We start from the raw sequence: 18,441 nt of genomic DNA on the forward strand, positions 1-18,441 counted from the left end.
GTCTCAAGTTTTACCAAACTTTTGAGTGTTGCAAACGTGAATAAATACTCCATCCTTTCGCTGTGAATCACATTAAATCTTTAAGATTGATGAATGACACTGCACAAGAAACTGTTCTTTCTACCAGAGGGCACTCGTGAAGCTTTAACAGTTCAAGTTTTTCAGTGTATGGTTGTACCCACGTGTGCTCTAAACCTATACACTCTAACTCCTTTAATTCGAACAAAGATAATCGTTTCAATCCAGCAAGTACTTTGTCGTGAACAAGAAGCTTTTGAGAAGGAAATATCTCCTTCAGACCAAAACATTTTTGCAAATTAAGACATGCTAAACTAGGTAGCTTGTGAAATAAATCAAAAGGCAGAGTATCATTCTCAATCTTATAATCCTCAAAGGTTGATGCACAAATATATATAATGAAAAGAAAATGATGCACAAAAGTGTTAAAATGTTGATGCTTTGTTAGCTTTTCCACCAAGAACAAAGGTTGTTGTAGCGGGCTAATTGGAGCCTCTATAAGTTCTTTATGACTGTCATCAGTATCTGATGTGAATTGCTTTAACTTAGGACAATAGGCCACACATAATGTATCCAATATGGGGCATTCCAGATAATGTTTTCCAGGATAAAAACAACTGAACAGTGACATATTCCAAAGATATAACCAGGTCAAACAAGGAAATTCAAACGTTAATGTCATTCCATGTTCCCTTTCATCTTCCTCTGCAACTATTTCTTCCAATTTTTCACACCTCTCCATTTCAAGTCTCTCAAGCTTTTCAAGACTTTTGGCAAGGGATGAAGACAAAAGTGTTACCAAGCTTCTACAACCATTGACAATCACTTCTTTCAAATGGGGAAAGCTGACAATTCCTCCGAGATTTTCCGTCCATACACATTTCAAATTTGACAAGTTGTTTAAAGTAAGTTTTTTCAAACTAGAGACTATTCCCTTTGTCTTGTCCTCAATCTCATCAATGTCAAATATTACCTTGACTACATTAGAACTATGCACATTCAACTTTTCTAAGTTCTTCAGGGAGTACATGAATTGGAATTACGATAGCTCTTTTGCATGCTGCATCAAATTCCAATTCTTTGAAACTTCCAAAGAAATTGTCTGAAATAGCAGGTTTTATGTGCTGAACTCCCGTCATCTCAAGATATTCATCAAGAATCATGTGCTTTGAATGGTTGAAAAATTCCTAAGAAAGCAAGAAATTCAATATCAGGGTATAATTAACAAGTTTCATAGCACTCATATTTAATTAATAAGATCACTCATAGTTATTCAAGTCTTATTTGGTAATAAGCGTACAACCCAATTATTTGTTATTACCATTATCATCATCATCATTATCATTGTTATTGTTATTATTATTATTATTTATGAGTTCCAATTATCTAAGATATTATACAATCTGTCCTATAATGTGTCCAACAACTTTGAATAAGGGACATCCTAAAGGGAATGTAATGGTTACGATAATAAAGAAAGAGGAGATGATTGTTGGATGAAAAAAACAACGATTGAATTCAAATATTAAATTCTCACCTGTTCGTGAAACAATCTCTCGATTGTTGTATTGAGATCGTTGTCAAAGGTTAAATCAGAATCTTTCGATAATACATTAGTCCCCGAAAACAATGGCAGATTTATTGTTCCAAGAGAGAAAGTTATCATATTGGGACATTTAGCTACCATCACAGTTTTCAAACACAAAGCATTGCAAAGTGGCATTCCCAGAATAAAACCTTAGTAGCCTTGGTAAGGAATACAGCTCAATTGATCTAAGTCGTCCAAATACCAATATTTCATCACAATCACCTCCGCCTTCACCTTTTGCAATTTCTTTGATTGATTCACAATACTTTACACTTAAGGACTCAAGTTTCACTAAACTTTTGACTGTTGCAAATGTGAATAAATACTCCATTTGGTCACAGAATTCCACTTGCAACTCTTTAAGATTAATGAAAGACACTGCATAAGAAACTATTTTTTTTTTAATCGAGGGCAGGAGTGAATCTTTAATGATTCAAGCTTTTCAGAAAATGGTTGTACCCACGTGTGCTCTAAATCTATCGACCTTAACTCTTTTAGTTTCAACAAGGACAATTGTTTCAATCCTCCAAGTGCTTTGTCGTGAACTTGAAGCTTTTGATAGGGAAATATCTCCCTCAGGCCAAAGAACTTCTGTACAATGAGACTTGTTAAACTAGGTAGCCTGTGAAAGAAATCAAAAGGCAAACTATATTTCTCATTGTTATCATCCTCAAAGTACAATCGAAAAAGATTTAGCTTGCAAAAGAGGTTTTTTGGCAAATGTGCATCTCACAACAACATAACATTTTTCTCATTGAGTGACAGTTTCATCAGTTTGGGAGAAGCCTGCCAATTGAGGCCAAAAAAGTTCAGAAGACAATACATTGTTTGTGTTAGTTAGAAGATACAGAAGGAAAATATATAATGAAAAGAAAAGGAAGAACAAAAGGGTCAAAATATACATTACCAATATTTCAACCGAAAACAAAGGTTGTAGCACCATAATTGGAGCCTCTACAACTGTTACTTTCTGATTATCATCAAATTCGATGTGAATAGCTTTAGTTGAGGACAAGAGGCCACAAATAAGCTTTGTAACAAAGGACATTTCAGATAATTCCTTCCAGGGTAAAAGCAACTCAATAGTGGCACATTATCAACATATAACAACAACAAACAAGAGAATTTAAAAATTATTGTCATTCCATGTTCATTTCCATCTTCCTTCCCAACTATTTCTTCCAATTTCTCACACTCAGTTATTCCAAGTATCTCGAGCTTCTTAATATTTGTTGCAAGGGATAAAGGGAATAATGTTACCAAACTTCCACAACCATTAACTTCAACTCTATGCAAATTGGGAAAACTGACAATTCCTCCAGAGTTTTCCTTCCATACACATTTTAAATTTTACATCTTGTTTAAATTAAGCTTTTTCAAACGAAAGATCTTGAGCTCACTCTCATTTATGTCAAATATTCCTTGTGTTGGTTCACAATTCTCTACATTAAATTCTTCTAAACTCTTCGAGTAACGTAGTACATGAGAGGGAATCAAAATATTTCTTGTATATGCTCACCAAATTCCAATTTCTTTAAACAACAAAAAAAATTGTCTGGAAAAACAGATTTTCCGAGTCGAACATCTTTCCTCTCAGGATAATCAACAATTCTTGCATGCGTTGAATATTCAAAAGAAACCTTGAAAAGTCAAGAAACTAAATATCACAAACACAGGACAATTAATGATTGGATGAAGATATAAAAAGCTTTTATAGTAATCCTTATGGTATATGTATCCCCTTTAGTACATTAATTGGTTATAAAATAAATTTGGAATATGAAGAAAAGTGAAAAATACTTCTAATAATTGAAAGAGTATGATATAGGTCATCCTTTGTACATATTTGATTACGAAATTATGCTAAACACTTGGATATCAAATCAAACTTGATAATTCAAACAATAAACCTTGGTCTTTGAACATAAATCTACTTAAATCTATACAAAACGACACAATGTGCATGTGCTTCATAATATTTATGTAGTTTCTCACAATAATAGAATTATTAGTTACGAACAATTCCAATTAAATGAAAATTAAATTATTTGTGAAGGTATGATACAATTAAAATTTGTGATGGTCCATAAATATTTTCATGCATACCTGGTCTGAAAAATGTTTTTGTAGAGTGGCATTCAAATCTCCTCCCCAATACCATTTGTCTTTTTCTCCAGCTACAACATGTACCTTATGTAGGTTTGGAACACTTTGAACTTAGGAGAATTTTGTCATTTGAGGACATTCACTCACTATTGATTTTTCCAATAGTGGGAATTTTAACTCACTTATTGATAGCAAGAAACTTAAGAGATTTTGTAGAGACACCAATTCTAATGATTTTAATTGTTTAAATTCAATCTCTTGTACTTTTTCCACTTTATTTTCTGCAACGATTTCCACAGTCATTGGGCAGGAGCATACCTTCAACATTGTGAGTTGAACAAAAGTTTTAGCAGTTGAGGATGTCATTAAACTCCTCATTGATTTACAATTCATCACTTCTAAATATGTTAAGTAACTAAAAGTTACCGAAGATGACACTAAAATTTTCAGTTTCGTACAACGTTGAATGCTTAAGCGTTCCACCATTTGAAGAAGCACCTCATGCTCAAAGCCAATCTCCTCTAGAGACCACATGCTTTCTAGTTTCAGCTCTTTAACTTGCACAACACCACCAATTTTTTCACGTGAAATAAGACTTTTAAGAGCCCAAACCCTTTTTAAGTGACAAAGTTCCACTGTTAACCTTTTTAAATTGGGAAGTCTATGAAGAAACCAAAAGAGAATTTCATTATTCTTCAACCCATACAAAGTAAGTTCTTCTAGTTTGTGCTTTCTGTGAACATTAACAATGTATTTTTGCAACCACTCTGCTTCTTTCAAGCTCATTGACATATACTCCAAGTTGTATATCACCCAAATAAATAAATAAAAAGATTTATCAATATAAAAATATACCAATTAAACCATAATGTATTATTTTGCTTTAAAAGAAAAATAAAAGTCATATAAGGGATATCCTTATGAGGGGTTGCTAATTCATGTTTTCGTAAAAACAAGGCATGTTCTATATTTCCAATAGAAAATCTCTAAAAAGAATATGACTTGTATTTAAACAAACTCTGTGTACCTTTCTTGTAGCTAAAGTAATCGGTTGATCTTGTGAATTTATGATTTCTACAGTGAACCCTTCAAGCATGCTACAATCGGCTATATCTAATTTCTTCAATGATGGCCACTCCAAAGTGTGAGTTCATGAGTAGAAACTTCTCAAATCATATAAGTCTATAAATGATAGAGTGTGTAGATGAGGGAACTTAAAGTTGACATCACTTTCACTTGAATGTTGGTCACAAACAACAATCTCTTTCATTACCCAGTAGTTCCATACCTCAAGGACTTCTAGTTTTTCTAGGTCATTGGCAACAGAAATTGGAAAGAGGTATTTTAAAATTACACTATCAGCAATTTTTATGCGTTGCAAATTATTATATTTAAGTATTTCATCGATGTCATCCTTCCAAATGTTCACCGAATTTGGCAGCCTTTTTAGAAGTATATTATCCAAGTTTGTTTCATTTTTATCAGAGGTTTGTGGAATATTTGCAAAATCAAATATATTTTCCACCAACTTGCAATTTGTAACTAAGCTTTGAAGGCTATGAAATCTTTGAATCATATAACCAGGAATTATCATAAGAAGTTTGTGGCACTCTCTTATTATCAAGGAGTCTAAACTACAAAAGGAATGTAAACCAATATGCGATTTCCAGATCCATGCTGATGATCTCCATTGTCTTCAACATAGGAAAAATGTCAACATACTCTTACAGTAAAAACCATCACTAATACAGTAAAGGGAAACCACAACGGTTATTTTCGCTTATACGCAGCGGTTCCGCAACCGAGGCGTATACAGGCGAGGCAAAAAGGGGTAGGCTTTTTGCCTCAGTTCTGAACCGAGAAAAATGTCGTATCAGGAAAATCAGTATCGTAGAGTCGCGCAGCGGAATAAAAGTAAGCGGAAAGCGTGTTACGGTCACAACTCAAGTTACGATAGTCCGTTTCAAAAATTGATTTTCTTAGTGAACTTTTATCGAACAGTAGATTTTCTAAAAGTTTAAAGAGTATAGAGTTCAAGAAAATCAACACAGAAAATTTATCCTGGTTCGAATCAAAAGATTCTACGTCCAGTCATTGATCACTATAAATAGTGATTAACCTTTTTCACTAAAAATAGTGTTTGTACAGATTACAAGATATGAAGTAGAGATTAAGAAACGAGAACACCTTTCGCTCGACAAACGAACGGAAGAACCTTCCTTCGACAAACAAACCGAAAGAACCTGTTCAGCCTGTAAGACCCTTAAAATTACTTGTAATTAAGATACTAGATATTTTTGAAATAAAAAATAATTTTATGTATAAATGCTACAATAAAATTCTACAGTAAAATACGTATCAGTACTACAGTAAAAATACCTCGTGAATCATGCGTTGCTACAGTACTGCTACAGGAAAAATGTAGTACAAGCTACAATACCGCTACAGTGAATCGTAGTACAGCTATAATACTGCTACAGTAATTGTAGTACAGCTACAATACTGCTATAGTACTGCTACAGTAACCCCAAACTTCAACTATAAAAAGGGGTGAGAAATGAAGTTTTAGGAGAGGAGAGTGAAATTGAGCAAAACTTTTGTCAAAAATAAGGAGATATTAGGAATAGAATTTGAGTTGTAGAGAAGGTAGCAAGAGCTTCTGAAGAGGTGCTCTTCATTCAGAAAGGAGCGAGAATCACGTAAGGGAAGCTACTTTTGAATCTTGAGTATACAATACTTTGCTTTTGTCTAATCCTAAATCTTGAATATGGAGTATTTTGTATCTGGATGATCTTGAATATTAATGACAACATGCTTCTCTGATGAGACCCAAGTTGATAGTTGTAAAACATGATATTGATTTTGTTATGCTAATTGTACGTTATTGTTACTTAGAACATTTAGTTGTTTCTTTTGCAATTTTTGAAGGACGAGAAATTGTCTAACCGGTAGATTCAACTTCTTGTTTCCCCAGACCTTTTATTGTTTCTTATCTCTTTATATTGTATTTTTGGAAGGACGAGAAGTTGTCTAACCGGCTCTGCCAGATTCAACTTCTTGTTTCCCCAAACCTTTTATTTCTTATTTATTTATATTGTATTTTTGGAAGGATGAGAAGTTGTCTAACCGGCTCTGCCAGATTCAACTTCTTGTTTCCCTAGAAATTTTATTGCTTTATCTATTTTTGTATTGCATCTTTCTAGAAGGATGAGAAGTTGTCTAACCGGCTCTGCCAGATTCAACTTCTTGTTTCCCCTGAATTTTTATATTAAGATTATTTTGATGGTAGGGGAGCTAATCCTTTCTTACATATGATATTTATACATGTTATGATCATGAATATGAGTTAGGAACATGTTAAAATTTTGGTAATGGTAGTTATCTATTCACTCGTGTAAATTTAGTTTTCATGATTATAATTTTTCTTATTTTCGAGTTACTATGGTAAAACATTCCTTGTAATTGGTTTTACCATTGGATTTTAATATATGAATCCTAAGACCTATTTCTTCACTTTGACTGTTCGGATCCACTACAAGAAATATGGCTATTACATACGGATTATTATATACGGATTATAATCCGTATATAATATACATATTACATACGGATATTATATACGGATTTTTACATACGAAAAATTCGTATATAAAAGTCGTATATAATGTTGGCGCGTGGTGGCGGGAAAGTTATCTAAGGATAGATCCGTATATAATTCCAATTATTCGTATGTAACTATATCCACGTGTTAGCTACCAATGTTACGTACGAACTGGGAAAATAATTTACTTAAAAAAATTCTGATTAGAATGAAGCCAACCTGAAGCGAACCTCGAAGCCTATTCTTCTCAACACCCTCTAGCTTTTCTCTCTCCCTCGAACCCTATCCTTCTCAAAACCCTCGATCTTCTCTCTATCTCTCGAACCCTATTTGATCTCTCTCTCGAACCCTCGCGATTTCACATCTCTCTCTGAAGCACTCTTTGCTCTCATTGTCCCTCTCTCAAGCCCTCTGCGCCCTAGGTTTGTGATAATACTCCAGGAGCGGGAAGAGTTCGAAGAGAAGTGAAAAATAGGAAGATTGTTCTGTGAGAAATGCGAATTAGGTCGCGTGTTCGGTGGAAAAGGAAGATTCAACGGCTGAATCGGTGAAATGATGCCAAAATGAGGATGTAATCGGTGGATTCGATGGAGAAGGCTATAGTTTGGATGCAGGGGACTCTATTGTTGTTGCCATGTCCTTTTCCCACATGCTTAACTTGGCCAACTTGGCTGAGGAGGTCTAGATTTCTCGTCGTCGAAGGAACAAGGTGAAGAAAGGAGATTTTGCAGATGAGAACAATGCAACTACAGAATCAAACATTGAAGAAACTCTCAAGAAACTTGTATTTGGCTTGAAGAAGTCTCCTCAGGAAGTTTTTGATGCATGAAAAACCAGACTGTTGATCTGGTTCTTACTACTCATCCTACTCAATCAATTCGTAGATCTTTGCATCAAAAGCACGCAAGGTTTGTTACAAAAGTATAGTGTTTTTCAGCTTCATTATTCAATTTTATACTTTCTTTGTTTAAGTTGGTTCAGGACACCAAAATTGAGCTTTCTGGTTTTGATCTGCATTGTAGGATAAGGAATTCTGTCTAAATTTTATGCCAAAGACATAACTCCTGATGATAAGCAGGAGCTTGATGATGCCTTGCTAAGGGAGGTAAGTATCAAAACACTAGGATTATCTTCGTTGGTTTAGCAAACTGCATTAACCACGCCTTTGTTTGGAGTTTATTCTGCAGAAGAAGAAATGTTCAAGGTGAAAAGAAACAAAGGCTTCGTTGAGTCAATGACATTGTTGACAATTTTCTTTTGTTACTTTTGTCTATGTTGTGCAGATTCAAGCTGGCTTCCGTACAAATGAAATCAAGAGGACCCCCCTAAGACCACAAGATGAGATGAGACCAGAGATGAGATACTTCCATGAAACAATTTAGAATGGTGTTTCCAGATTTCATCAAGCAATCTGGCATGATTTTTTAATATGATTTTAAGCATGATTTATCAGAAAATAACCAAGGTTGGAATTTCATCAAGCAATTCTTCGTCACCTACTAGTTGTAATGGATGTAACTCTCTCATAAATTCTGGTGAAGATGCTTTTCAAAGACCTATCCTTCTTGCATGGGAAGTGTTGGCAGCTCTTCCTTTTGTCCTTGAATCAATTTTAACTGCTTGCGTTCATGGGAGGATGTCATCACGATAATTGACGACAGGTTGGCTAGATGCTACATTTATTTCTCCACCAATCAAGTTTATTGTATCCATCAATTTGGTTTTGGTCCCACCTTTCTTGTTTGTATCCATCAACACGATAATTGTTTGTATTTTACTTTCAGATTTTGACAGTTGGTACAAATCCTCTGCTCAATCACTTTGACATGAATGGCACGATCCTTTCACAAAGATAGTGTGCTCGTTCGTCATCTTTTTCTATCTGCTTACATCCTATAGGGGTATGTTCTGTTTCAAAATCATTGCTAATTGTGTTTAGTACCAGTTGTCTGCTCAAACATGCTGGCGGACTCCTTGTTACTCTCTACTTTATGTGATATATAGTTGCATTACTGCGAAACTCATTTTAGGTTATGGCAATTGGAGGCTATGGTGGCCTTGTTGATGTTATCTCACAATTTGGCAGTCACATGTGCACGTTTCATTGTTAAGCAAAGTTCTCAGATAGTTTGAAAATTCTGATACCTCGGGATCAAGAACCCAAACAATTTCTAAGTAAGCTGTGACAAGCTTTGGGATTAAGATAGTTTTTGGCCTAACTTATTTCTAATTTTCTTCTCCTTATAAGAAGAAACACTATATATAAAAGTTAAAAAAAAAAGTAGTATATTTTTAGAAGAAATTATGAAGTATTAAATAAGCTAATTGGTGGAGCTTCTCTGAAGTGTTTATAGAGCTTCTTAAGTTGGATATCATAATCCTGTCCACCGATGTTTTATGCTTTCCTTTATTTGTTGCATGTTTATATTTTTTGTAAACCTATAATTTACATTAACAAAAATCACTTAAATGACTTTTTATAATTTTAAAAATTAGCAGTTCTTAAATATGTGCTTTTGAAACAATTTTATGTAAACCAAAGTAATTTTTGCTGAGAATTTTTAATTTTTATTTTAGTTTTTATATCCATTAATGTGCAATCTACAGACATAGGAAATATAACTATGGCTTATTGCAAATGTACCCCATTAATTTCCTTTTAATATGAACTTTATGTTTAAAGTTATTTTTGTTGAAATGCATTCTTACCACAAATTTTAATATTACAATATCCACAATGTTGACACTAGTGTTCTAATTTCAATATGAAATCCTTTGCAGCACCTTTTTAAGGAGTTATGGAAATGATATGATTAACATCGACCATTGTTGTTACCATCATTTAAGAGTATTAATCCATCTAAATAGGTAGCATTTCATTGGTTAAATTATATGTTCATCTTGCTTCCTTCCTAATTAACCATGAAATGTTTAATATGATTTATTATCTTGGAAAGGCCGTTTATGCAGGAATATCTTCATTCTTATTTAGGTTTTTTTAACCTTTCATGGGATGGATAAACATTTCTTAAAAGGGTTCTTAAATGTTGTCAAAGCTAGTAAGATGAAAATTTGGTGTTTAAGAGGCAGAATGAGCTTAAAGAAATTTACAGAGGAGTTCACATGGATGTCGATAGTGAATCTGCAAGACAGATTTTGACTAGTCTCATTGTGATACAAAACCTGTCATATTATCTCCTTTATATAGTTTTTAAAACTCTTTTTCTATTTTTTAAAACTATTTTTCACTTAAATACTTTCGAAAATTATTTTTGTGTTTGTCCATAGTGTTTGGTATTGGCTCTAAATTTTCCTTGATTACTTTTGATTGCTTTGCAGGTAATGTTGATCTGTCTCATTTGCTTTAAAACATGGATGGTCAGATAAGACAAGCCAAGGAGCGAGCTCTGAGCAATATCTTAGATATGACAGGGAATCTTGTTTTGTAAATAAATAGTTGTTGGAATTAGTTTTTATAATTTTATTTTGGTTTTAACGGTGTAGCCCATAATGGCTTGACATACTGTAAAGTTGAAATTTAATATTAGAATATAATAGGTTATGATTTCGAGTTAGTTGAAAAATTTAGTTACACGTTATAAATCTAAAATTTGGATGAGTTATATATTTGACAGTGGATTCTTTTTAGTTCCACTTTGGTTTCAAGTATAAAGATACTAATGCTATAAAAAGATATTTTATATTAAATTAGTTATTCAAACATTTTTTTAATGTGTAAATTTTATGATAATATATAAATAATTTTTAATTTTTTTGGAAATAAATAATTACATACGGATTCTTTTCGTATGTAAGTTATATACAGATATTATATACGGATTTTTCGTATGTAAGTTATATACAGATTTTATATACAGATATTTCCGTATGTAATTTATATACGAATTTTTTCGTATATAATTTAGCTACGCTTATTTTATATACGGATTTTTATTCGTATATAATCCGTATATAATACAATTTTATATATGGATTTTGGATGTTATATACGGATTTTGACCGTATGTAATTGTGATTTTTTTTTTGTAGTGATCATTAATTAAGAGTCTGTACTTGGAGAAATAAGTTCTGCATGTTTGAGTAAATTAATTACCCCTGTAATTTTGTTACTGAGTCCTCTCGGTAAAATATAGATTCTATTCTATTTGACCCTTAGATCAACTTGAAAATTTGATATATGATTCCTAAGATATATTACTATAATTTGATCGTTCGGATTTGTAATTATAAAAGTCTATGTGTTGAGAAATAAATTTTGAAATTTTGAAAAGTATGATGAACACTATATTTTTGTTCTTAAGTTATCATGGTAAAAACTTCAGATATATTTCATTTACCGTTACATTGAGCCCAAACTTTAATATGTAGTTCCTAAGACATGTTGATGTATTTTGGCTGATCTATGACCTTTGATTGGTGAAATTATGTTGAGTTATACTCGTTATGGGAAAGATGAGTTTATAATATGAAGTATGATATCTGGCAATATGTGTTTACTTTATTTTGGGTATTGACACGAAAACAGGTTATTGTCAATTTATGATTAAAGAATGAACATGATTGAGTTAGGTGGATAAGCGGGTATGATTCGTTGATTTTATGAAATGTTGGGGTGGATATAAGAAATCATTACTTATGAAATGATGGTTACTACTGGGAGTAGTATGTTCGGTTTATAGCATGAGCCTTGATATGAGCAAAGTAACACACGAGGTTTATGAAAGCAGGCAGAAAGTGGTCTGACCATAAGACTTTGACATAAACATATGATTCGTTAGTTTTATAGAAGCAGGCAGAGAGAGGTCTGACCATAAGGCTTAAGAAAGTAAGACATAGTATACAGGTAAGGCTTAAGGAAGCAAGCAGAGAGCGGTCTGACCATAAGGCTTCGTGAGTAAGCATGGTATACTTGTAAGGTTTATGAAAATGAGAAAGATGATTTTGAAGAAGTTAAGGAAAAAATGAATTAATGACATCGGGATAATGGTATTTATAAATTGCAGAAATACATGATTGAAATATTTATATTATAAGATCGAGCTTCTCCTATTCACAAGACTTGACTTAAGCAACTCTATTACTTGAGAACTTCCTCAGACAAACTGTATTCTCAAATGGCATAGATCCCTTTTCACTCTCAGATAGCTTCACTTAGGCACAAAGTTCTAATACTCTCAAAATGAAAAGTTAAATTCTAAGAGCTGTGAAGACCTCTGTTTATACGCCCAGGTTCGTGCAGAGTCAGAACCTAAAAAGACATCTCTCAACTGCCAGTGATAATCGATTATCATAAATGATAATCGATTTTTTGTGTCCGTTATTATGGGGTTTTCAAAAAGGTGATCATCGATTATCCTGGGGAATAATCGATTATTTGCACAACTTGGGCAATACCGACTCAAACTGGAATAATAGATTATCCTGAGCAATAATCGATTATTTGCTTGAGCAACGCTTTTCCAAAGAGGCTCATGATAATTGATTATCTGCGCAAAGACTCTCTAAATAGGAAAACTTCTAAGTGTTCTTACATCAATAAAGTAATTCCTATACAATGAATTCTACAAATTGCTTTTAAAATAAGTACAACAAAAGTCTTCAAGTTCTTCATCTTGTAGCATCATCAAAACCATAATATCTTCAAAACACCAATGCTCCTCATTGGTAACAATCTTCTCCTTGTTGATGATGATAAAAAATCTCTTGATTAAAAGAATTTCTAATTTTCTACATAGATTTTAGACTTACAAACATATAAACATGTTAGTAATAACTGTACTAATTGGAAATGTTCTCTCCCTTTTTTTATCATAAGCAGAAAGTAAAAATGACCAACCCATGGTGCCCCGATGGGGTGACCCATTTTGACAGCTCTAGTTGCAAGTCCCACATCGACTATAGATAAAACAAATTTATAATATATAAGTAGATGCAAATTTCACCTTACAAACCGGTTTTGTGGGGTTGAGTTACGCTTAAAGTATTATTTGAATCCAATGTATTATTTGAAAATCAACTTAGAAAATATATCGATTTTTTAAAAATAAAACACTGTCTTTAATTTAAGAATGACATAAAATATGAAGTAATCCTAAAAGTTAATTTTAAAAATTTTAACTGTTTCAATATTTAGAACTTGAGTTTAGACATCCACAAAATTTTAACGCTATTTTGTGAACTCTAGATAATTAAGTACCCGAATCATATTCTTTTTTTTTTTTATAAGATCCTATTTTAAGCTTATAAACGATGATATAGAAAATACAAAACAATTTAAGATCAACATGAAAGGACTAAATCAAAATCTATACAAGTCAAATCCCACGAATATTAGAATTATGTCATAAGTAAATATTGTTCAAACAAGCAAGATCGAAAACATTGAAATATGTTGACACATGCAATCCAAAAACACTTAAATATAGAAAAATGTCTTTGTTTACTAGTAACTTAGATAATTAACTATGATCATGTAGCTACTCTTCACCAACTTTAGTTGTAAATCAGTCTTTTCATGAAGGTAGCACTCTTACATGTCTGGTAGCAAACCTTTCAGCCTCAGAAGGTTGAGGCAAATGTACAAGAGATGCTATTTCATCCTCTCCCCATATATCTTCAAGGGGTCCATCTGGTTGTCTGCTTCGAGTAGTGTCTCTACCATTCATGCACCTCAAGCACGTTCCTGTTTCACAATATATAAGCTTTTCCATACTCGATGTTGGCAAAAGGTCCTTTAGCTCACTCATCTCTACAAATGCTCGAGGATATGCTGTGTCCAGAATCAAACTGTTGCATATGTTCACCTTCTCCAAATCTTCCAAGAAATTCAGCACACACAACAATGCCTTCCAGCTAATTATTAAATGCCGAATGCTCAATATCTTCAACTTCGGGATGTATTTAGTCATGGCCAAAGCATGCTTTTCTTCAAAGTTGCCATCAGAAAATTTCAGCTCGGTGACGTTGTTGTAATATTTTCCAATAGCTAGGATCATGTAATAATTGGACACAGCAGAAGTAGTGGTAATGGATTCAAGACCTCTCCATAAGCTCAGTACGGTGTCCACTCCTGCTCTTAAGAAATCACCCGTCTTTGGTAGAACAACTCGTTTCAGGTTTGGGGTCCTACGAAAGAAAAACATGCATACACCGTGTAATACCAAATAGATTTCCAAATTCAAAAACAATTTTTTATTAAATATATTTCTACCAAGCACTTGTAGTTGTAAAAGTAGAATGAATATTTTCCAAGATATTTACCAAGCATTAAACTTATAGTTGTAGAAGTAGAATGGGTTTTGTCAAGATTTTTGAGGGAAACTTTACCTTTGTGCCACCATGATGAACTGTTCATTGGTTAGGTAAACATAAAAATTGAATATAATGTAGGTGGTATTTCCATTACTCAGATCAAGAAGATGTTTCAAGAATTGATTCATCTGCAAACTTGAGTGTCTGTAAGCTCCAACTTTATTGAATGGTATGTTGAAGCAGTAAGAACGGAGTCGGGAGAGATCAATCTTGTTCCATAGAGATGGGTCCCGACAAGCATTATTCCAAGATTTGCAAACTAGGGAGGCAACTGCAACATCCACAACGTTGAGGGATAAAAAGATTTTTACAAGAATATCATATATCAAATCGTTATTCACTTTCTGCTTTTTTCGAAATGTTGATTCCATATTCTCCATTTGTTCACGTTTTCCTGCAAATATATGAATTTTTTTACATAATCAGTTTTAATTTTTCATAAATAAGTTCCAAATCAAATAAGAAAAATCATGCAAACTCTATATTCAATATATATAGAATGAATACGGCATCCTTTGTTCCTCTACCCTTCCCATATGCATTTTAGGTTCTACTTCTTCCTTTACTCTTCTCTTCTATTACACCAGCCTCCATCCTAAAATCTCCTAGGCTTCTCTCTCTCGGCCTCTCACCCTTCCAGTCAAGGATGTCCACAAAACGAAACAACATGTTAGAAAACACCATGCATGAAGACTCACGAGAAATACTACCCTTAAATCACAAAACACATGCATTAATTCCTACCATTGCTCTCACCGTGACTATGCAAGGAGCAAAGCCTTCTATCTCCCACAAGATTATTAATTCAACAGATTTTTTTTAAACGTTCATGATATAACCTAAATCTTTTAAAATATTCTCCAAATTTCACCCTTTATCTCTTCAAATCTTTTCTGTTGTAATCATGTTCTAGTGTGCATGGCCATTAACATAATAAAACCTAATTCCACTCGCTGCCTTGTGAAAGAAACAAACCAAAGAAAACTTACGTCTCTCTCTTAAACTAAAGAAACCCATAAAATGATTTAATCACTTACGATTTTAAAATAATTTATTCACATTCAAATAGACAAAACACTTAAAATGATTGCCATCAATAAAACAAATTACAAAACGATGAAGTATTAGTTTTGAAACGAATGCATCTATCAATTCTAAATAGGGATTATAAAAAGCTCAAGAAATTTGAGTGATAAATTACTATATCAATATTTTACATATTTTTGTTTTACACATTAAGATTTTGAATATCGTTACTTTTGTCTCTATGTAATTTGATTTTATTAAAAAACACTCATAAAAATTAAGAAAATTACGAGAGAAAAATTATGAGTGGCTTAAGAAATTGAGTAAAAGTCTTAAATATTGCATTGACAAAAATGGACTTTATTGTTTATTGAAAACAAATCTACAAAGAGACGTAGAAATTAGGCAAAATATCACCGAGTTTTCTCATCTCAGCTTTTCCCTCACCTTGTGCATGGTTGCTTCTCCAACTATCTACTAAAGAGCGGATATCTGCCTCAGGAATAGTTCTACTGAGGTTGGTCGAGGCCTTCCTTACCCTTTTCAGAGCTTCTATAGTTTCTGGAAAAAAAAAAATAGTAAGCTACAATAAAAGTATAAATCATTTAATCAATAAGTATAAATCAATTTGTTATGTAGTAAGATATTTATTACATAAAATATCTTAGATATTATATTTATTACATAAAATATCTTAGATATTTTAAACAATTAAGTAACTAATCACATTTTTAGGTAAGGTGGTTATTTTTATTTTGCTTATAAATACAGTAACAGGGCAAAGGTTCAGGTACGTTCTCTTTATGTTCTAGAGACCCTGAATAATATTTCAGAGCAGTATCATAATCACTCTCTTGAGAGCTGAGGCTCCATAACTCACATCTGACTTGAGCGTCGGAGTATCTTTGCAGGTACCTCCCCCTCCTTTGGCGAGTATGAACAACAACAATTGGAGAAGAGCAAGCGTCCCAGAAAGCCAGGAGCAACAGAGACACACCGGACAACATTTACACCGAAACATTTTGGCGCCCACCGTGGGGCTGAGTGCAATCCCAAAGAAGCCACAAGAGGAGCCTCGGCCTCAATGAGTCACTTCTTCGGATAAGGCTACTCCAACAAGATGAAGCCGCTGCATTGTCCCCAGGATTCACCAACGTGAGCCATTGACGCTACCGTCATCACCAGACCGAATGGAGCCTCCGGCGAGTTTCTCTCCTTCTTCCGCCACCACTGACGTCATCTTTATCAAGATACAATTCCCAGCCATTGACGCTACTGTCATCACCAGACCGAATGGAGCCTCCGGCGAGTTTCTCTCCTTCTTCCGCCACCACTGACGTCATCTTTATCAAGATACAATTCCCAGACCAGCACCAATTGCTGCGACAATTGGCTCGGCGTCTTCTACGACCATGACTCTCGCTACAGGTCGTCTATTTAGGCGACCGCGAAATCATCGGCTCCACCGTCGCCTCAAGAACGAGCTCCACTCCAGTCGGTTCTTCACCTCAAATACTCCAGCGCCGACCTTTCACCAGATGCGATTGAGCAAACTCGGCCTCACTTCGTCCACTCTCCAACGTTCGGCCTCAAAGGTGTTCGGTTTCTGTCGAGCATCCAACACTCGGTCTTCCCAACCCCTTTGGTTTCAAACAACCATTGTGTACGAGCGTCAAACCGCCGTTCGGCCTCAAACGGTACCCACGTTCGCCATCCACACCCGTCTCAATGACCGCCTTGGACTCAACCACCATCCCTCTCAAAACGTTCGTCCACTCGGTCTCCAACGTTCGACCGTCCAACCGTGACCACCCGTCTTCGATCGACCTTGACCATCCGTCTCATCGATGTTCGGCTGGCCTCCGTCGACCTTTCTTATTGACGTTCGGTCTCTAACCTCGACAACCTATGTGTCGAGCGTTCGGATCGTTCCAACCGTTCAACCGCTGACAACCCATGTGTACGAGCGTTCAAACAGTCGGTCGTTCGGCCTCCTTTTGGTTTCAACCGCTTCCCTGTGTACGAGTTCAAGCAGTCGGCCGTTCGGCCTCCTTTTGGTTTCAACCGGACAATAAGCGTTCAAAGTCAGGAAAGGTGTTCGACAGCTCGTCGATCCATGTGTACGAGCGTTCAAACAGTCGGTGGTTCGGCCTCAAAGGTAAGACGCTCGACCATTAGTCACCCCGTTCGACCTCAAAGGTAGAACCGCTCGTCAAACCGACTTATTCGGTTCGTCATTGTCAGACGTTCGTCATTCAATCAACATGTCTTATCCGCCTCAAGCATTCAGCTTCTATGACGGCTATAGAGCATCGGTCATCCTTGGTTTGAAACGTCAGACCACAGATTGAAACGGCGAATACAGCCTCCCTCAAACTCATAAGTCCTATAGTTACCACGTCAAAACGGAACGGTTAACTCGGACCACATTTCTTAGATATTATATTTATTACATAAAATATCTTAGATATTTTAAACAGTTAAGTAACTAACCACATTTTTAGGTAAGGTGGTTATTTTTATTTTGCTTATAAATACAGTAACAGGGCAAAGGTACAGGTACGTTCTCTTTATGTTCTAGAGACCCTGAATAATATTTCAAAGCAGTATCATAATCACTCTCTTGAGAGCTGAGGCTCCATAACTCACATCTGACTTGAGCGTCGGAGTATCTTTGCAGGTACCTCCCCCTCCTTTGGCGAGTATGAACAACAACAATTGGAGAAGAGCAAGCGTCTCAGACAGCCAGGAGCAACAGAGGAGCAACAGA

The 18,441-nt window shown here is 34.6% G+C and overlaps 1 protein-coding gene and 1 long non-coding RNA gene across 2 annotated transcripts; one reads left to right on the top strand and one right to left on the bottom strand.

Moving 5' to 3' along the window:
• The first annotated feature begins 7,919 nt into the window (after positions 1–7,919).
• Positions 7,920–8,738, top strand: LOC128195622 (uncharacterized). Its single transcript, XR_008247325.1, has 3 exons — positions 7,920–8,221; positions 8,336–8,418; positions 8,597–8,738. It is a non-coding gene; the product is annotated as an uncharacterized LOC128195622 (long non-coding RNA).
• Positions 8,739–13,846: 5,108 nt separating this feature from the next.
• LOC128195259 (F-box/LRR-repeat protein At3g48880-like) lies at positions 13,847–16,938 on the bottom strand. The gene is made up of 4 exons (XM_052872494.1): positions 16,827–16,938; positions 16,119–16,232; positions 14,661–15,039; positions 13,847–14,459 (listed from the first exon to the last, which is right to left on the bottom strand). The coding sequence occupies exons 1-4, from the start codon at positions 16,936–16,938 to the stop codon at positions 13,847–13,849; spliced, it is 1,218 nt and encodes a 405-aa protein (XP_052728454.1).
• Positions 16,939–18,441: the final 1,503 nt, after the last annotated feature.

Source organism: Vigna angularis, chromosome 2 (genome assembly GCF_016808095.1).
Source record: "Vigna angularis cultivar LongXiaoDou No.4 chromosome 2, ASM1680809v1, whole genome shotgun sequence".
Classification (NCBI taxonomy): Eukaryota; Viridiplantae; Streptophyta; class Magnoliopsida; order Fabales; family Fabaceae; genus Vigna; species Vigna angularis.

What these genes read in the sequence shown, in the direction of transcription:
- LOC128195259 (XM_052872494.1), bottom strand. Translation starts at nt 16,938, where the DNA reads ATGGCTGGGAATTGTATCTTGATAAAGATGACGTCAGTGGTGGCGGAA. An exon ending in GAGAAGCAACCATGCACAAG is followed by an intron (nt 15,040 to 16,118) that starts GTGAGGGAAAAG and finishes ATATATTTGCAG; the next exon opens with GAAAACGTGAACAAATGGAG. An exon ending in TTCATCATGGTGGCACAAAG is followed by an intron (nt 14,460 to 14,660) that starts GTAAAGTTTCCC and finishes TTTCTTTCGTAG; the next exon opens with GACCCCAAACCTGAAACGAG.